Here is a 21,754-nt window from a genome sequence, read left to right on the forward strand (position 1 = left end):
AAAGCCAGTGGTGTAAATTTTAGTTTCAGTAGAAAGCCTGAGAATTCCAAGATTCCAGTCCAAGGTGGTGACATAGGAGCCTCCTAAACTAACCTCCTTCCATCAACACACCAAGTCTACAACCATACACAGAAAAATTCCCTTTGAACAAGTCCAGAAACTAGCTAAGCAATTCCTATGTATCAAGCAAATGACCAAAAAAAAAAAAAAAAAAAAAAAAAGAATTCAATTTGAAATAGGAAAGGGTAAGATATACTCACCATAAACTCCATCCTGGCACCGTGACATACAATCAGGTAGGAACTCAGAACTCCTAGCTTCTTTCTCTCTAAGCAGCAGAATATTTGGACCCAATACCCAGTGCCCCAACTTTTAGGACTTTCACCTGAAGGACAAGCTCCCACAACACCTAACTCTGAAAGCCAATGGGGTTTTGTCCACTAAGTCCACAAGACGATAGCAAAGAAAGGAACAGTTCATGGCAGGATTGCCAAGTGTCCCAGGGACTTACCTTGGCTGTCCCCTACCAGGGCTCAGCTCAGAGGCAGCAGACAGGAATGCCTGTCTCCCAGCCTTTCCTTGAAAGGTGCCCATTTGCATTCTTAAAAGCTGAAGCCTGCAGCCAAGCTTATAAGGCCAAGTAATATTTGACAAGGGAGCCAAGAATACTCAATGGAAAAAAGGCGATCTCTTCAATAAGCGGCACTGGGAAAACTGGATATACACATGTTAAAAGAATGACACTTGACCCCTGTCTTACACCACTCACAAAAATTATCTCTAAGTGGCTTGTGGACATAATGTAAGACCTGAAACTCTTAAAACAGTCGAAAAGCTTTTTGACATGGGTCTTGGTAATGAGTTTTTGGAAATCACACCTAAAGCACAGACAGCAAAGTCAAAAAAACCCCAAGTTGGATGTATAGCAAACAAACAAACAAACAAACAAACTTCCATTCAGCAAAAGAAATGACAGCTTGTGCAATGGAAAAAATTTTTTTTTTTTTGCAAATCATGTATCTGATAAGGGGTTAATATGCAAAGTATATAAAGCGCTCCTATAACTCAACATCCAAAAAAAAAAATATTACCTTAAATGGGCAAAGGACCTGAACAGAAATTTATCTAAAGAAGATATATATGGGGCGCCTGGGTGGCTCAGTTGGTGGAGCGTCCAACTCTCGATTGTGGCTCAGGTCATGATCTTACAGTTTGTGAGATTGAGCCTCTCACTGGGCTCGGCTCTAACGGTGCAGAGCCTGCTTGGGATTCTCCATCTCCTCTCTGTCTCTGTGCCTCTCCCCAACCCCCACTCATGCTCTCTCTCAAAATAAGTAAACATTAAAAAAACCTAAATAAATATATAAAGAAGATATACACATGGTCCACAGGCACCGCAGGCACTGAGCATCTTCAGTGTTACTATCATTAAGGAAATGGAAATCAAAACTTCAATGAGGTATCACCTCATGCCTGTTAGAATGGCCATCATGAAAAAAGGCAACGAGTGCTGGTATGGATGTGGAGAAAATGGGAACACTTGTGCCTTGGTGTGGGGTTTCAAATTGTTGTAGCCACTATGGAAAACATTAAGAAGGTTCCTCAAGAAATTAAAAAGAGAAATGCCATATGACTCCGTAATTCCACTTATGGATATATATATATCCTGAGGAAACAGAAACACTAGCTTGAAAAATACCTTCACCATGTTCATGACAGCATTAGGTAAAATGGCCAAGACATGGAAACAACCTGTCCATTGATGGATGAACGAATAAACATATAGATAAATAGATACATACATACGTACACACATGTATGTATACACATATATGTATATGTATACACACACATTGGAATATTATTGAACCATAAAAAATTAGAAAATCCTACCATTTGTGACAACATGGGTGGGCCTCAAATGCATTATGCTAAGTGAAATAAGTCAGATAGAGAGACAAATATGATATGATCACATACATATGTGGAATCTAAAGCAGAAACAAAAACATAAACCCCACCAAATCATAGAAAAAGGGATAAAATTTATAATTGCCAGAGGTAGGGGGTGAGGGGCAGGGGAATTGGAAGAAGGTGGTCATGGTACAAACTTCCAGTTATAAGATAAATCAGTACTAGGGATGTAATGTACAACATGATGATCATAGCTGACGCTGCTGTGTGTTCTGGAAGGAAGTTGTTAACAGTTGTTTCTAAAGTTCTCATCACAAAGAAAAATTTTTTCTTTCCTCTTTTGTATATATATGAGATGATGGATGTTAACTGAATCTATTGCACTAATTGTTTCACAATATGTGTAAATCAGACACCTTCAACTTACACAGTGATATATGTCAATTACTTCTCAATAAACCTTGGTAGAAAAAACTGAAGCCTGAAGGTCAGGCTTCTAACTTAGCATAGGTCTCCAGGATTCCCTCTGCCCTACTATGGTTCAGTATCTCCATGAAAGGACCTCATGCACACATCTGCTAATCTAACTTTTGTGACTGCCATCTAGAGGACACACTGGCTTTGGTGCCAGCGGGCCACCCCAAAAGAAAGTTTTTAATTGGCTTTTCTCCCGGGGGTCAGCACAGAGACAGCAGTTAGAAATGCCCACCTCCCAGTCTTTCCTGAAAGAGGCCTATTGCATATCTTAAAAACTATCAATTAAAGGTCAGGCTAAGTTAGCACGTATCTAGGGGCTGATTATCAACCTCTCCACAGATTGGGGAAGCCTCTGCATTCTCTCTCTGACCAATTCCAGGACAAGAGCATCACCCTAAGAAGAGCTTTTACACATGTCTGGTACCCTGGCTTTTGCAGCTCCCGTCCAGGGGACACATCTCTTGATCTGGCAGTGGCGGCCAACAGAGCTTGAGTTACTGGTTCCTTGCGACTATAGCAAGCAAAGAAACACTTTTGAACCAACTATCACTCCAGGGCTCAGCACAGAGGGAACGGAGAGAAGCACTCATCTCCCGCTCATTCCCTCAGGGAAGCTTGTTTGCACACTTTAAAGATCCTGCCTTGGGGTCCTGCTTCCAATCAGCCTAAATCTATGTGCTGAGATCTTCTCCTGTGGGACAGTGATCGTTCTTGGCACACCCTCAGTTACTATGAGTCTCTAAGAACAAAGAAGGTTAAGTCTAGAGAGATGACCAAGAACTAGGGCTAAGTGATAGTGTTCATCTCCTACACAAGACTATTCTGTCAAGACTGGGAGAGGGCCGCCTGGTGGCTCAGTCGGTTAAGCATCTGATTTTGGCTCTGCTCGTGATTTCATGGTCTGTGAGTTCGAGCCCCACATCAGGCTCTGTGCTGACAGCTCAAAGCCTGGAGCCTGCTTTGGATTCTGTGTCTCCTTCTCTGTCTGCCCCTCCTTCCCCTCTTCAAAAATAAACATAAACTTTTTTTTAATTTTATTTTTTAAATTTATATCCAAATTAGTTAGTGTATAGTGCGACAATGATTTTAGGAGTAGATTCCTTAATGCCCCTACTGATTTAGCCCATTCCCCCTCCCACACCACCTCCAGTAACCCTCTGTTTGTTCTCCATATTTATGAGTCTCTTATGCTTTGTCCCCCTCCCTGTTATTATATTAGTTTTGTTTCCCTTCCCTTATGTTCATGTATTTTGTCTCCTAAGGTCCTCATATGAGTGAAGTCATATGGTATTTGTCTTTCTCTGGCTAACTTCACTTAGCATAATACCCTCCAGTTCCATCCACGTAGCCAATGGCAAGATTTCATTCTTTTTGATTGCTGAGTAATACTCCATTGTATGTATATACCACATCTTTATCATTCATCCATCGATGGACATTTGGGCTCTTTCCATACTTTGGCTATTGTTGATAGTGCTGCTGTAAACATTGGGGTGCATGTGTCCCTTCAAAACAGCACACCTGTATCCCATGGATAAATACCTAGTAGTGCAATTGCTGGGTCGTAGGGTAGTTTTATTTTTAATTTTTTGAGGAACCTCCATACTATTTTCCGGAGTGGCTGCACCAGTTTGCATTCCCACCAGCAGTGCCAAAGAGATCCTCTTTCTCCGCATCCTCGCCAACATTTGTCATTGCTTGAGTTGTTAATGTGAGCCATTCTGACAGGTGTGAGGTGGTATCTCCTTGTGGTTTTGATTTGTATATCCCTGATGATGAATGATGTTGAGCATATTTTCATGTGTCAGTTGGCCATCTGGATGTCTTCTTTGGAGAAGTGTCTATTCATGTCTTTTGCCCATTTCTTCACAGGATTGTTTTTTGGATGTTCAATTTCATAAGTTCTTTATAGATTTTGGATACTAACCCTTTATCTGATATGTCATTTGAAAATATCTTCTCTCATTCTGTTGGTTGCCTTTTAGTTTTGCTGACTGTTTCCTTTGCTGTGCAGAAGCTTTGTATTTTGATGAGGTCCTAGTAGTTCGTTTTTGCTTTTGTTTCCCTTGCCTCTGGAGACGTGTTGAGTAAGAAGTTGCTGTGGCCAAGATCAAAGAGGTTTTTGCCTGCTTTCTCCTCGAGGATTTTGATGGCTTTCTGTCATACATTTAGGTCTTTCATCCATTTTGAGTTTATTTTTGTGTATGGTGTAAGAAAGTGGTTCAGGTTCATTCTTCTGCATGTTGCTGTCCAGTTTTCCCAGCACCACTTGCTGAAGAGACTGTCTTTATTCCGTTGGGTACTCTTTCCTGCTTTGTTGAAGATTAGTTGGCCATACGTTTGTGGGTCCATTTCTGGGTTCTCTATTCTGTTCCGTTGATCTGAGTGTCTGTTCTTGTGCCATAAAAATTTTTTTTCATAAAAAAAAAGACTGGAAGAGGTGGCTGTTTTATCTAATGCACATAAATCAACACAGAGAGTGAAGGAAATGAGGAACAGATATGTTCCAAACAAAAATATAAGATAAAACTCAAGAAAGTGAGGTAAGTGATTTACCTGATAAAGAGTCCAAAATAATGGTCATAAAGATGCTCACTGAAATCAGGAGAACAATGCATGAATACAGTGAAAATTTTGACAAAGAGAAAATATAAAAAAATACCAAACAGAAATCACAGAGTTGAAGAATACAATAACTGAACTGAAAATTTCAAAAGAGGGGTTTAACAGCAGACTAGAGGAAACCAAAGAAAGGATCAGTGAATTGAAGACAGAACAGTGGAATTCGTCCAATGAGAGTTGCAAAAAAAAAGAATTAAAAAGAGTAAAGATAGTTTAAGGGACTTAAAGACACCATCAAGTGGACCAATATTTGCATTATAGGGTCTCAGAAGGAGGAGAGAGAGAGAAAGGGGATAGACAGCTTATTTGAAGAAATAATGACTGAAAATTTTCATAACTAGGGGGAAAGAAACAGGCTTCCAGATTCAGGATTCTCACAGAGTTCCAAATCAGATGAATCCAAAGAGACCCACACTGAGACACATATAATTAAAGTGTCAAAGGTTAAAGACAAGGAGAAAATCTTAAAAGCAACAAGAGAAAACCAGCTTGTTACAGATGAAGGACTCCTCCCCCACAAGACTGTCAGCAGATTTTTCAGCAGAAACTTTGTAGTCCGGAAGAGAGTGGCATGATATATTCAAAGCGCTGGAAGCAAACAATTGGCAGCCAAGAATAGTCTACCTGACAAAGTTGTCCTTATGAATTGGAGGAGAAATACAGATTTTCATAGACTAGCAAAAGCTGAAGGAGTTCATAACCACGAGACTAGCCTTATAAGAAATGTTAAGGGACTCCCTGAAACTGAAATGAAAGGATGCTAAGTAGTAACTGGAAAATAAATGAACATACAGGCTCCACTGGTTAAATTCATAGTACTCAGATGTTTTAATGGTGTTGAGCAAATCATTTATACATCTAGTGTGAAGGCTAAAAACGTAAGTAGTAAAAATAACTACAGTTACAATAAGTTGTTAATGCAATACAAGGTACAAAGATGTACATTGTGAAATTTAAAAACAAAAATGGAGACGGGAATAAACAGTGTGAAAACCTGAAAAGCCATAGAGCTGATGGTGTAAGTCCCAGTCTGAGTTCAAAGGCAGTGTGGAATACTGATGTCCTAGCTTGAAGATAGGCAGAGGGACTATTTCTCCCTTACCCTGCCTTTTGTCCTTTTGTTCCACCCATATTGGAGAGGGCAATTTGCCTTATTCAGTTAATCTCATTTAGAAGTACTTTCAGGGGTGCCTGCGTGGCTCATTTGATTAAGTGTTTATCTTTTCACTTCTGCTCAAGTCATGATCTCATGGTTCATGAGTTCAAGGGCCACATCGGTCTCTGTGCTAATGGTGCAGAGCCTGCTTGGGATTCTGTCTCCCTCCCTCTCTGCCCATCCCTCACTTGCTCTCTATATCTCTCTCAAAAAATAAATAAAAATAAACTTAAAAAAAAGAATACTTTCACACAGGATGCCTGAGTGGCTCAGTTGGTTAAGTGTCTGGCTCTTGGTTTCAGCTCAGGTCATGATTTCATCATTGGTGAATTCAAGCCCCACAATGGGCTCCGTGCTGGTGATGTGGAACCTGGTTGGGATTCTCTTTATTTCTCTTTATCTCTCTCTCTGCCCCTCCCACATTCTCTCTCTCTTTCAATATACATAGACTTAGAAAGAAAGAAAGAAAGAAAGAAAGAAAGGAAGAAAGAAAGAAAGAAAGAAAGAAAGAAAGAAAGAAAGAAAGAAATACTTTCACAGACTTATCCAGATTGTTTTGTTGTTATTGTTTTTTAATGTTTGTATATTTTGAAAGAGAGAGCATGCACGCAGGGGAGGGGCAGAGAAGGAGAGAGAGAATTCCAAGAGTGCAGAGCTCCACACAGGGCTTGATCTCATGAACCATGAAATCATGACCTGAGCCAAAATCAAGAGTTGGATGTTTAACCAACTGAGCCACCCAGGCACCCCCAGGTTAATGCTTAATCAAATACTTGGGCACCCCACAGCCCAATAAGGTTAAGGCATAAAATTAACCATCACCCATGTCCACTCGGCACCCATTTACATCTCTTTAAACTATTCTTAATCTCCAAATAAAGGCAATAACAAGGTCATAATTTTGCCTAACGTCATACGATTATCCAGTGTACAACTGAAAATGCATTACCCGTTTCCCAGAAGATGAGGTTAAGCCCTTAAGTGATGTTTACCCTTCTTCTTAATATCCCTAACTTAAATTCTGTGATGTGAAATTAATAAATATTATGCTGTTAATTCAATACATTTTATGTTACATGATAAGAGAGTAAGAGAGGGAGAGAAACAATATTTACCTCACACACACACACACACACAAACATATTCATAACAAAATAAGGAGGACATATTCATGATGATTGCAACACTTGCTTTTGTCACTGGTCATGTGGATAGTTGGTATTAGTAACTACCTTTTTGCCACTACCCCTTCTGTATTCCCTTAGCCTTCAGCTACCACCTCAGCTGGTTGTGGCTTTTTGTCTGGTGGAATGACCCAAACCTTCATTCCCAAAGGATCTGGGCCATTAATAGTCTTTCCTGGATTGGGTTGCTGTAGTTTTCCATTGACTTTAATCACAGGGCATGGTAACACTAAGAGGTGGCTTAAGGGATCTCCTGTACTCCAGACATGTCCTTACCTCCACTGTGGCAGACCAGTCCAGTCTCCACTTGGTAGTCAACATCACTCACCCCAGCCAGCACAGTAACTCCCTCTTTGCTTGTTGATTCAGAAGCATGAGCAATCTGAAGTGACTGAATGGCAGTCTTAAGTCTTATTTCAATGGAATAATTGTTGTGTCACTGGAATAAATGTGAAAGCATCCCTCCCTCTCCAGAAGACTTGTAGGCCAGCAAATCATAAGGTCATGGGAACTAGAAGCAAAATTTTGCTAGTGGGTCTTCAGGGGTGGTAATGAGTGCTGCCACTACCATTCCACCCCTTGATTCCTGGATTTGTGAGTCCAGTTTGTGGGTGAAAACAGCACCATATATGGGATGTTGATTCACAGGATATATAAATGTTCTGGAGACCCTGGCCCCAGCTCTACAAGATATTGTCACGTAGCTGACACTGTAACTGGATCTTCAAAAGGCCATTCCACCATTCTGTCAAACCAGCTACTTCATGATGGTGGGGAACATGTTAAGAGTAGTGAACTGTATGAGCATGGGCCCAGTGTGCCTCTGCTTTTGCTGTGAAGTGAGTTTTTTGGTCACGAACAATGCTGTATGGAATACCATGACAACAGACAGGCATTCTGTTCGTCCACAGATGGTAGTTTTGGCAGTGGCATTGCGTGTAGGGACAGCAAATCCGTATTCAGAGGAAATGTCGATTCTAGTAAGAACCATACCCTTTCATTTTCATGATGGAAGTGGTCTGATATAATCAACGTGTTGCAAGGGAAATGACTGGTCACCTTGGGGAGTGGTGCCATTTTGGAAACTCAGTGTTGATTTTGCTGCCAACAGATAGGCACTCAGCAGGGGTTGTAACAACGATGGCACTGGTTAGTGGAAATCCATGTTACTGGGTCCTGCGTATCCTCCACCCCTCCCACCATGGCCACTGGGTTCATGGGCCCATTGAATGATGACAGGGTGACTGGGGCAAAAGGCTGATAGTATCCATTGATCATTAAAATTCTCCTTTCCTGAGGTTGACCATGAGTTTTTTCATGGGACTCCGATATCTTCACTTTTTTTCTTGTTCAGAGAAATCTTATCTACTTGCCTCTTTGCCAAATTTCCTTCTCATGAATTTTCTAATCATGTTCCTTCCGGGTCCTTTCCCATTTATTTAGCCAAGCATTGGCCATAGCCCATGAATCACTATATAATTTGTCCTTTCAAATCAAAGGAACAACTAGGCGCACTGTTGAATGGTTTTCCGATTGGGAGGATTTCCCTTCACCACTGTCTTGCAGGGAAGTTTCACCATGGGACTGCAGTGCTACGGAACTACAGTTCACTTCTGGGAGATGCCTGTATGTCATGCGGGACTTGTAAACCAGGACCCGAGTCTTCTTTTTTCCTGCTAACCGATCATATGGAGCTCTCATGAGGTCATAGGTGCAGAGTAGTAGAGAAAGCGAATTCCCTCTCATTCCACCTTTTGTGTTATTCATGCCTTTCATTTATTTATTTTCTGTTTATGTACATGAGTAAAATTTATGTGTAATTTTATTTTCTTTCATTTTTTTTTCTAGTTTTGATACCCAGGGTATATTAGCCTCAATAAATGAGTTAGGGAGTATTTGTCTCACTCTGTTCTCTTGAAAAGTTGTACCATGTTAGAATAATTGATTCTTTGCGTGTTTGGTACAATGGTAAGGCTGTTATGTTTTTGTTTGTTTTGCTTTTGCTTAGGTTTGGATTTTTTTACTGCCGATTCAATTTCTTTCACATTTATAAAACTATTCAGGTTTTTTATTTCTTCTTGAGTCACTTTGGCCATTTGTATTTTTGGGGGGGGGGGAGTGGAATTTATCCATTTCACCTCAGTATCGACATATTTGACATAATACTGATCATGATATTCTGTTATTATCCATGATGTATTATGGGTAATTTCCTCAGATCTGTTCGAATCGCTAATTACATTTATGGTTGCATCTCTCCACTCTTTATTATTTTTCATCCATATTAATCACTGTGATAAAATATAAAACATAAAATTTACCACTTTAACTATTTTTAAGTTTTAAATACGTTCACAGTGTTGTGCTACCATCATCACTGTTCATTGTACAGAAGTTTTTATCATCCCAGACAGAAACTCTCCACACATTAAGCAAATGCTCTCCAGTCCCCCTGTGTCTTCAATTCTACTTTCTGTTTCTATGAATTTTCTTCTTCCAGATGACCCGTACAGGTGGCAACATACAATAGTTGTCCTTTTTTGTCTGGCTTATTCAATTAGCATAGTGTTTTTAAACTTTATTCGTATAACAGCATGTATCAGAGCTTCTTTCCCTTTTATTGTTGAATGATATTTCGTTGTGTGTAATTACAACATTTTGTTTATTCATTTCTTGATGGACACTTCAGTTGTTTCTACCTGTTGATGATTGTGAATAATGCAGCTGCGATTGCTGGTGTACATGTACTTGTTTCAATCCCTGTTTTCTGCTTTTTTGAGGTATACACCCAGGAGTGGAATTGTTAGGTCATATGCTAATCCTGTGCTTAATGTTTTCTGAAACCACGCAACTCTTTTCCACAGTGGCTGTACTATTTTGCCTTCCCTCCAGCAATGTACAACGTTTTCAGTTTCTCTATAACCTAGCCAACACTTTCTGTTTTGTTGATGGTAGAAATGCCCTTCTGGGTGTCAGGTAGCTTCTCAGTGTGATTTTCATTTGCATTTCTCTAATGACTAATGATACTGAGGATCTTTTCACTGGTTATTGGCTGTACGTATGTTTACGTTAGAGACATATTGATTCAAGTCTCTCGCCCATTTTAAAACTGGGATTCTTTTTTTCTCTATTGTTGTGTTATAGGAGTTTTTAAAATATATTCTGGTTATTTGATCTATGATTTTCAAATATTTTTTCCCATTCTCTGGGTGGTCTTTTCCCTGTCTTGTCCTTTGATGGTTTGTAATTGTGATGAATTCCAATATATTTATTTTTTTCTTTTGTTGCCTGTTATTTTGGTGTCATAGTTATGAAACCCTTGCCAAATCCAAGGTCATGAAGATTGCCCCCTGGTTTAAGAGTTTTGTAGTTCTAGCTTTTTAATTTAGGTCTTTGACCTATTTCAAGTTTATTTTTATATATGGTACAAGGTAAGAATCCAACGTCATTGTTTCCGTGTAGAGATCTTGTTTCCCTGCATCAGTTGTTGAAAAGACTTTCCAAATTGGGTGTTCCTGGCACCCTTACTGAAAATCAGTTGTATAAAATGTAAGGTTTTACTTCTGGGCTCTCTATTCTATTCCATTTATCTCTCCTCATGCCAGCACTCTATTTTTTGTTCTTTTACTCATAGCCTCAGGTGAGATAGACAAAATGCCTTCTGTGGAGTAAGTATTTGCTTAGTTCACACATACAAGTATCACCAACTTCATATTAGGTCCCTCAAACTGACCTCCTGCCTTGCTTGGGGTCCCAGCATTCTTTCCTATTTTTTGAATACTGTATTAAATGAAATCCAGATTATGGGCCATTATGACATTAGTTGCCTTCAGAATAAACTTTGGCTCCAGGGCTCTCCCAATGGAACTGTATTTTATCATCTTGCCAGCATTCTGTTTTATCTCCTACACTGCTGGTTAAAGTCATTAACACAGTATTGTGCCTTTTCAAATGTTCTTCACCGGGAAGGGATTCTCTGCATATCTGGCCCACCATGTGAAAGTTGAGAAAAGGACTTTTAAGATCAGTAACCCATTCTTGATAATCTGCTTATGTATAATTAGAAATAATATATTATGGCATTTATATACATTTTTCTAAGCAACTTTCATTTTAATTACATTACTTGCCTAATTCCATTACCTGCTTTTATAATTTTTCTAAATAGCCGTTACTATGTTACTGTATTCGTACTTTGGATATAGTAACATGATTTTCTGGTTGCCAGTATTATGAAGTAGTGGTTAATATCTTCCAATATCCTACACAAATCAAGAAATCATAGATAACACTGCATTTTACAAGTTGTAGCTTGTATGGGAGAAATGCAGTTCTTTGTCGATAGAACATTGCACATCCACTCTGTTGTTTGATAGAACAATTTGTACTTTATTAACAATTATTATAATAAATATCTTTCACTTTTGTATTTTCTTAGTTTTACAGTCCTTACTTAGTATTGGTATGCTTAATCTCTTTTTTTTTTTTTTTTTGCAGGTTTTCTTTAGGCGATGCTAGGAGGCCTCTTCATGAAACAGCAGTTTTGGTAGAAGATGTGGTACACACACAGTTAATTAATCTGGTAAGAGCGTATATAATCTTATTTGGTATTTCTCCATTCTGCTCCTAGCTGCTTCTGTTGGGATTGCAAGCCAACCTTTTTTTTTTTTTTTAAAGATGATACTTCCATTTGGAATTCTTTTCTTGTCTGCTGGAGTCAGGTGTAATTTACATAAAACCAAATTTCACCAATCCATGTGCATAATTCAGTTTTGACAACTGAATACTGTCGTGTGACTCCAAACACAGCACGATATAGAACGTTTTTTTTTTTATCAGCCAAAAATGTTCTCTTGTGCCCCTGGCTATAGTCAGTCCTTTCACCTACTCCCTGACCCCTGGTAACACTGAATTGTTTTTTCAAAACTTCTCCATATTGCACTTCAGACTTACAGAAAAACTGCACAAATAGCGTGTAGAATTCTGAGAGACCTTTCATCTTTCTTTCGTTAACATCTTACGTAACCACAGTACTATTATCAAAACCAGGAAATAACGTTGCTGTAATACCTTTAATGAAATTACTGACCTTATTTCATTTTCATCAGTTCTCTTGGTAATGCTCCTTCCCTGTTCCAGGAACCAGTCCGGGATAACACATTGTACTTTGCTATCCTGTCTTTGTGGTCGTCCCCCTTCTAGGATAGCTCCTTCGTCTTTCCTTGTCTCATGGCCTTGACGCCTTTTTAAACTTACTAGACAGTTGTTTTGTAGAATCCTCTCCTTTTTTCAACCCGTCTGATGTTTTCGTATGATTAGAATGTGGCTATGCATTTTTGCCAAGAATACCACGGAGGTGATGAGTCCTTTTCAATGCGTCGTATCGTTGGGGTTCATGTTGTTGATGTCTTATTTGTGATCTTAACCTTGATAAATTGGCTGAGGGTAAAAATACTGAATTTCCCCGCTATAACGAAGTTACAAGTTATTTCTTTTTGTTGTAAATAATTATCTTGGGGGAGGTATTTTGTGACTCTACAAATATTTTCCTTCTCTAAAAATTCGTGCCTATTTGTTTGAACATTCATCCGTGGATCTTGTCTGAGACAGTTATGACTGTGGTATTTACCTAATAGTGGTTTTCTATTTGCTTGTTTCCTTTTATATTTTTTAATTGCAGTTATCCTTAAAGGAATACCTATCCTTCATCACCATTTATTTATTCAATTTTTAATGTATATTTGTATGGACTAATGTATATTTAAGTTTTATTCTTAGAATCATTATACAATAATATCATTATTTTTATTGCTCAAGTTGTTAGAGTATTGGCCTTTAGGAACACTTTCGTGTCCTTTTCCCCTTTTCCCATCAGGTTTTTGATCCTATGTCCCATATATATTAGAGATATCAATCCTTTGTGGTATATGATACAAATAAATTCTTCCACTGTGTGTTATCTTTTGACTTTATTTCTATGGGATTTTTTAGACATCCAAATATTTTTATTTTAAGTGAGCCAAATATATCAACCTTTTATTATCTTAGGCTTTTGAAACATAGTTAGAAAGACTTACTTTATATTGAATTTGGAGAAGAATTCACCCATGTTACCTTCTGATACTTGCATGGCTTCATTTTTAACATTTAGATCCTTAATCCATTTGTAGTTTATTCTTGTTATCATGTGAGATACAGATCTCATTTTATCTTTCTTCCAAGGACTGCCCAGCTATACCATCCATACTTCCCCTAATGATTTGAAATACCCCCTTTGTCATATACTAAGTAAGCATATTTGGGATCTATTTATGATTTTATATTTATTATCAGTGCCTTATTTTTCTATGCGTGTGATAATACATTTTAAATTATACAGGTTTTTGGGACCCCTGGGTGGCTCAGTCGGTTAAGCGTCCGACTTCAGCTCAGGTCATGATCTCACAGTTCAGGAGTTTGAGCCCCGCGTCGGGCTCTGTGCTGACAGCTCAGAGCCTGGAGCCTGCTTCAGATTCTGTGTCTCCCTCTCTCTCTGCCCCTCCCCTGCTCATGCTCTGTCTCTCTCTGTCTCAAAAATAAATAAAAACATTTTCTAAAAATTTAATTATATAGGTTTTATGGTATATTTTAAAGATTGTTGCAACTAGATTCTCCTTGTCATTTTTCTGTGTGTTCCTGATTATTCTTGTATGTTTATTTTTTTATATGAATGTTCATATTAGATTTTCTAGCTCCATAAAGTAGCTTTTTGGTATTTTCATTGAGATTACCCGAATTTATTAATCAATTTAGAGAGAGCTGCATTTTAAGTATGTTCACTCAATCTGAAAACAGGGAATGTCTGCATTTTTTTCAAAACCACTTTTGTGTCTTTCATGAGTGTTTTAACATTTTTCTTCTATAGGCTACACGTATTTCTTACTATATTTATTCCTACGTATATGATTTTTGTTGCTACTGCAAATGGACTTTCTCTATAATTACATAATAGCTGAAAACATCTGAAGTTGAAATACATAAGTCTACAGATTCAAAGAGCTAAGCCAACTCCAAATACAGTAAACCCAAAGAAATGCATGTTAAACTGCTGAATACAAAAAACATAATGTAAATCCTAAACGCACCCAGATTTAGAAGCACCTGGGTGGCTCAGCCAGTTAAGCGTACAGCTCTTGATTTCGGCTGAAGTCATGATCTCACGGTTTGTGGGATCGAGTCCTGAGTCGGGCTCTGTGCGCTCTCTCGCTCTCTCTCCCTCTCTCTCTCTCTCTCTCTCTCAAAATAAGTAAACATTAAAAAAAGTTTTAAAAAAAATCACCTAGATTTATTACCATAGAGGAAGAATGACTTGAATACAAAATTTTAATTAGAAAACACAGAGACTAGAAGGAAATGGCACAAATTTTAAAGTACTGGATATAGAATTTTCAGCTGGCAACTATTTTAATCTGACTCCATATTCACATGGTCTTCTTTTTCCCTGTGTCTCCATGCGTCCTTCTATCTTTAAAGAAATGACCAGATATTTACTATTTAGTATATTAAATCTATACATGCTACTGTCTTCACATCACAGTGTTGTAGCTTTAAAGAGTCCTGTTTTTAGGGGTGCATGAGTTGGAGCCCTGCGTCGGGCTCTGTGCTGACAGCTGAGAACCTGGAGCCAGCTTCAGGTTCTGTGTCTCCATCTTTCTGTCTACCCCTTCTCCGCTCACATTCTCCATCTCTCTCTCTCTCTCTCTTTGTCTGTCTCTTTCTCCAAAATAAATAAACATTTAAAAAAAATTTTTGAAAAATAGAGTCCTGTCTCTTTTTTTTTTTTTAATGTTTATTTTTCACAGAGAGAGAGAGAGAGACAGAGCATGAGCAGGGGAGGGGCAGAGAGAGAGGGAGACACAGAATCAGAAGCAGGCTCCAGGCTCCGAGCTGTCAGCACAGAGCTCAACGCGGGGCTCAAACTCACAAACCGTGAGATCATGACTTGAGCTGAAGTCGGTCGCTCAACCGACTGAGCCACCCAAGCGCCCCAAGAGTCCTGTCTTTTAAAGCAAATAAGATGTAATCTTTTACAATTACCCACATATTTAACATTTACCATGCTCCTCATTTGTTCTTACAGGTCTGAGTTGCCATTTAAACCATTTCCTACAGCCTGAAAACTCTAACATCTTTTATAGTAAAGGCATGCTGGTGATGAATTCTCTTCAGTTTCTTCCTCTGAACATACCTTTTTTCACATTTTTTTTGAAGCATATCTTTTTTGTATGTGGAACTCTAGTTGCTAATCTTTTAGCAGTTGTGCCCCTCCAGTGTTTCTCAACATACATTAGTTTCTGATATTCACGTGTTCCCCTGTATTTGACATGTTGTCATTCTCTGGCTGGTTTCAGAATTCTTTATTACTGGATTTTAGAAGTTGGATGTCTGAAGGACTGACTTTCTTCATGATTACCTTGCTTGCACGTTTGCTTTATGTTGTTGGATCCGGTAACTAATGTTTTCCACTAATTTGCAAAAGTTTTTCGCCATTATTTTGTGTGTGTGTTTTTCATTCTTCAGTTTCAATCACATGTGTCCTGGACCATTTGTTATTATTTCACAAATCTCTGAGAGCCTCTACATTTTTCTCCAAACAGTTTCCCCCCTCTGCTTAGTTGTTACTGTTTGACTTTGTAGTTTCTATTGATTTGTCTTTAAGTTCACTGGTCCTTCTGTACCCTTTAATCTACTGTTTAGTCCATTTGATAGATATTTCATTTCAGTCATAGTATTTTCTATTATACTATTTGAAAATGCATCTTATTGGGCTACGATGCCCCTTTTGAACTATGGACACATTTTTATATTGTTCTTACATTTTAAATCTAGAAGCTCCAAGTTACATATAGAAGTTATTTCATGATGGTCATTATAGTAGTATAAACAAGAGTTTGCTTATGTTTTTACTTGAAGGAACTTCTTATTAGAGTATATGCTTACTTTTCCTTATCCACATATTATTTAAATAATAATTTTGATCTGTATTTGTGAGATTGGCCCTGTCCTAATCTCACAAAATGTAAAGTTGAATGAGATACCTTGCTAGAGAAAGATCTTGCTTTTTTTCCCCTTTGCCATATTGAGGCGTGCATTAGAATGAGTTCTTCAGATGAAAAGAATAATAGAGAAATGGTTTTTAAAAGTTAGTTGTTTTTTTTTACCATTGTATATTTGTAGCCATTATAAAATACGTGTCTGCCGATGTGTGTATGTGTTTTATGCCCTGTTTTGTAATTCTCTGTACATTTAACTCCTAAGACTAGTTTTTTCTTTAATTCTTTTATTCTGTGTTTATTGAGATATAATTGACATGTAGCATTATATAGGTTTAAGGTGGACAATAAGATGATTTGCTATGTTTATATTGTGAAAGGATTACCACATGAAGGTTAGTTAGCACATCCACTAACTCACGTATTTGACATTTTTGCATGAATAATGAGAACATTTAATATCTACACTCTTAGCAACTTTCTAGTATACAATACAATATCATTGACTATATTCACCGTGCTGTCCAGTAGGCCCTCAGAACTGATATATCATGTAACTGGGAGTTCATACCCTTTGACCACATTCTCCCATTGCTTCCACCCCTCAGTCCCTGGAAGCCCCCAGACTACTCTCTGTGAGTTCAGGGGATTTTTGTATTTTTCTATTATTATTATTATTTTTTTAGATTTTGCATATAATGAGATTATTCAGTATATGTCATTCTCTGTCTGACTTATGTCACAAGCTGAATGCTCTCAAGGTTTGTTTTATGTTGTTGCAGATGGCAGGAATCGTGGAGGGTTTTTTTTTGTGTGGCCGAATAATAGTGCAGTTGCATGCACACACATACACACACGTACAAAACCACGCTTTCTTTATCCATGTATTCATGATCCACATTTGGATGATTACTGTGCTTTGGCTATTGAGAATAATGCTGCAGTTGCACTGTGGTGCAGATGTCTTTTCAAAGATTTTCTTTCTTTTGGATATACACCCAGAAGTAGGATTGATGGCTCTGGTGGCAGTTGTTCTTTAATCTTCTTGAGGAACTTCCATACCGTTTTCCATAGTGGCTGTATCAATTTACTTTCCTGCCAACAGTGCACGAAGGATTGCTTTTCTCCACATCTTCGCCAGCACTTGTAGTGTCTTGTTGATAGCAGTCATTCTCACAGGGATGAGGTCATACCTCCTGGTGGTTTTGATTTGCATTTCTCTGATGATAAGCAATCTTGAGCAGCTTTTCATATACCTGTTGGCCATTTGTGTATCTTTGGAAAAAATGTCTACTTAGGTCCTTTCCGAATTTTTAAGTTGACCCATACTTTCGTGTTCATGTTTTATTTGATAACCTTTAAATTTCAGTGAAAACAACAGAGAGGGTTTTTTTTTTCCAAGTTGAATGGCCAAATATAGAGAAACGACTTGTCCAAGTTAGGAGCTTATTAGGTGCTAGAACTGAAGGCCTCCAGAATTGAAGCCTCCTTACCCCCTTCCTCTGGAGTTGTATGATAACCCTGCATATTTTGGGTATTCACCACTATCAGATATAGGGTTAGCAAATGTTTTCTCCCATCCCATAGGTTGCCTTTTCATTTTGTTGATTGTTACTTTTGCTATGCAACAGCTTTTTAATTTGATGTACTCTCGGTTATTTACTTCTTGTGCTGGTGTCATATCCAAAACATCATTGCCCAGATCAGTGTCAAGGAGATTTTTACATCAGTTGTCTTCTAAGAGTTGTATGGTTTCAGGTCTCACATTTAATTTTTTATTCCATTAGGAGTTAATTTTTGTAAGTGGTGTAAGATACGGGTCCAGTGTCATTCATTTGCATGTAATGTCCAGTTTTCTAATACCATTTATTTATTTTTTTAATTAATTTTTTTTAAGTTTGTTTATTTATTTTGAGAGAGAGAGCAGGGGAAAGGCAGAGAGAGAGAGAATCCCAAGCAGGCTGCACACTGCCAGCATGGAGCCTGACGTGGGGCTCAAACTCACGAACCCTGAGATCATGACCTGAGCTGATATAAAGAGTCAGACACTTAACCAACTGAGCCACCCAGACACCCCTCCACTACCATTGTTACTGTGTTTTCTCCATTTAGTATTCTCGTCTCCCTTAATTTTAGTCCACTGTGTATACATAGGGATATTTCTGGCATCTTAATTCTATTTCATTTATCTATGTGTCTGTTTTTATGCCAATACCATATGGATTTACTGTAGCTTTGCAGTATAGTTCAAAATCAGCCTGTGGTGCTTTCTTCTCCTTTTCTCAAGATTGCTTTAGTTATTCAGTGTCTTTTGTGGTTCTGTATAAATTTTAGGATCGGTTTTTCTGTTTAAAATACCATTGGAATTTGATAGGGATTACATTGAATCTACAAATGGCTTTGAGTAATATGAACATTTTAACAATGTTAATTTTTTGATCCATGAGCACAAGATATCTTTACATTTTTTGTGTTGTCTTTGTTTTTATCAATATCGTACGGTTTTCAGTGTAGTGACATGTTACCTCATTGGTTAAGTTTAAGTATTTTATTCTTTTTGATGCTATTGTAAATTCAGTTCTTTTCTTTATTTCTCTTTCAGATAGCTCATTGCTCGTGTACAGAAACGTAACTGATTTTTGTATGTTGACTTTGTATTCTGCAGCTTTCCTGAGTGTTTTGGTTTTAATGGTTTTTTGTGTGTGGATTCTTTATATTTTCTATACATAATATCATGTCATCTGCAAACAGACAATTATATATCTTCTTTTCCATTTTGGATACTTTTAATTTCTTTATCTTGCCTAATTTTTCTGGGTAGGCTTCCAATATTGTGTTGAAAAAAAGTGCTAAGAATGGGCATCCTTGTCTTGTTCCTGATCTTAAAAGAAAAACGTTTAATCTTTCAGTGTTGAATGATGTTAGCTATTGGCTTGTCATATGTGGCCTTTATTGTATTGAGTTATATTCGTTCTTTACATAATCTTTTGAGAACTATTGTCATAAAGGGTGTTGAATTTTGTGAAATGCTTTTCCTGGATCTATTATGAGGATCATATGCTTTTTTATCCTTCATTCTATTTAAGTAGTATATCACACTTATTAACCTGGGTATATTGAACCAACATTGGATTCTCCGGGGATAAATCCCACTTGATTATAGCATATGATCTTCTTAATGTACTATTGAATTTGGTTTGCTAGAGTTTTATTGAGATTTTTGAATCCGTATTCATCAGAGATATTAGCCTGTGATTTTCTTTTCTTGAAGTGTCCTTATCTGACTTTGGTATCAGTGTAATGCTGGCCTAGTAAAATGAGTTTGGAAGTGTTCCCTCTTGAGTTTTTTGGAAGAATTTGAGGATTGTTTTCTTTAACTATTTGGTAGAAGTTACCAGTGAAACTGTCTGATCGTAGGCTCTTATTTTTTGAGAGATTTTGGTTACTCCTTCAACTTCTTAGTCATGATTGGTCTGTTCACATTTTCCATTACTTCATGACTCAGTCTTGGTAGGCTGTGTATTTCTAGGAATTTATCCATTTCATCCAGGTTATGCAGTTTGTTTTCATTTAATTGCTCATAGCAGCCTTTTATGATAATTTGTGTTTTTGTGGTACCAGTCGTAATGTCTCCTGCTTCTTTTATAATTTTGCTTACCTGAGCCTTCTTTTTCTTTCTTGGTTAGTTTAGCTACACATTTATACATCTGTTTATATTTTTCAAAAAAAACTCCTACTTTCATTGATTTTTTTTCCTACTACGTTTTGAGTTTCTATTGCATTTATTTTTGCTCTAATCTGTATTATTTCCTACTGCTATCTTTGGGCTTAGTTTGCTCTTTCTTTAATTCTTGTCATGTAAAGTTAAGTTGTGTATTTTCAGTCTTTTTTTTTACTTAAGAAAGAGAGAGAGCACAAGTCTGGAGAGGGGCAGAGGGAGGGAGAGAGACTCTTAACCAGACTCCATGCTCAGCATGAAGCCCGACTCAGTACTCGATCTCATGACCCTGGGATCATGACCAATCAAGAGTTGGATGCTCTACCAACTAAGCCACTCAGGCATGCCTTTCTTTATTCTCTTTTTTTTTAATGTTTATTTTTGAGAGGGAGATGGAGAGAGAGTACATGCACACATGAGCAGGGGAGGGGTAGAGAAAGAGGGAGACAGAGAATCCCAAGCAGGCTGTGCAGTGTCAGCATAGAGCCCACACAGGGTCTTAGACCCACCACACATGAAGTCATGACCTGAGCTGAAATCAAGAGTCAAGCCCTTAACTCACTGAGCCACCCAGACACCTCGCCTTTCTTCATTCTTAATGTAGGCACATATTGCATAAACTACCCTCTTAGAACTGGTTTTGTTGCATCCCAAAAACTTTGGTATGTTGTGATTTTGTTTTTGACTCAAGATGCTTTCTGTCTTCCCTTTTGATTTCTTCTTTGCTCTCTTGGTTATTCAGAAGACTGCTGTTTAATTTCTGCATATTTGTGAATTTTCCAGTTTTCCTCCTGTTATCAATTTCTAGTTCTTTACCATTGGAGTCAGAAAAAAATACTTGATTTATGATTTCAGTCTGCAGACAGGAATGTTTCCTGCCTGGTTCTTGTGCCAGCAGGACCGCTTGCAGTCAGCAGCTGGGAGTGACTGGAGCCCGGTTACAGGGCTCTTTCTGAATCCACAGAAGGACCAAGTTTGGCGGGCTTAGCTGCAGGAGCTCCTGGACAAGGCCAAGGTGGGCTGGAATCAGTGCAGAGGCCATTTCAAGTTCCACACCTGGGACTAGGCTGTGTCCCTGTTACCTGCAGCACAGGTGGGCATGACCTCTCCCAGATCCTTTGATATATGGTGCTAGTAATGGTACGATGGCCACGCAGGGCTATAGCCTAGCCCTCAGGGGTACAGGATTGTTATTGTTGCTTTTCTTTTAGCTGGCAGGTCACTGAACTGGACGCAAAATAGAAACTGCGTTGTGAGCTAACTCACATGTCTGCTAAGTTCTTACAACATCCTACTACTGCTTTCTTGGCTTGGTCTCCTCTGCATCTCGCGTGAGCTGGTTAACTTCGGCATGTTTCATTCAGCTCTTCAGAGGAAAGGAAGACATAGGAGGAAAAAGTGGTTTAAATGTGGACACTTCCTTCACTTAGAATAGTATGCAGGCATAACACATTGTGGTGTTTTCTGTTTTCTTACTAGTTTAACTTTCTGTATTTGAAACGTATAGCTTATATTACATACGGCAAACCTGGTTTGTTTGTTTGTTTGTTTTTTGCTGGTTGTTGTTCAGCTCTGTGTGTTTTGACAAATGCATAGGGCTTTTATAACTACCACAACAATCAAGATTCAGAGGTTATATCACTTCCCCACA

The 21,754-nt window shown here is 38.2% G+C and overlaps 1 protein-coding gene across 3 annotated transcripts in view; it reads left to right on the top strand.

Moving 5' to 3' along the window:
- The window catches only part of SUPT3H (SPT3 homolog, SAGA and STAGA complex component), a 530,133-nt gene that overhangs the window by 267,136 nt on the left and 241,243 nt on the right, over window positions 1-21,754 (top strand). For all 3 annotated transcript variants that reach the window (XM_027057634.2, XM_053222732.1, XM_053222733.1), the window contains one exon: window positions 11,851-11,935. In XM_027057634.2, coding sequence (XP_026913435.1) covers window positions 11,851-11,935 — 85 coding nt within the window. The remainder of the gene's footprint in view (window positions 1-11,850; window positions 11,936-21,754) is intronic.

The sequence above is a fragment of the Acinonyx jubatus genome, chromosome B2 (genome assembly GCF_027475565.1).
Source record: "Acinonyx jubatus isolate Ajub_Pintada_27869175 chromosome B2, VMU_Ajub_asm_v1.0, whole genome shotgun sequence".
Classification (NCBI taxonomy): Eukaryota; Metazoa; Chordata; class Mammalia; order Carnivora; family Felidae; genus Acinonyx; species Acinonyx jubatus.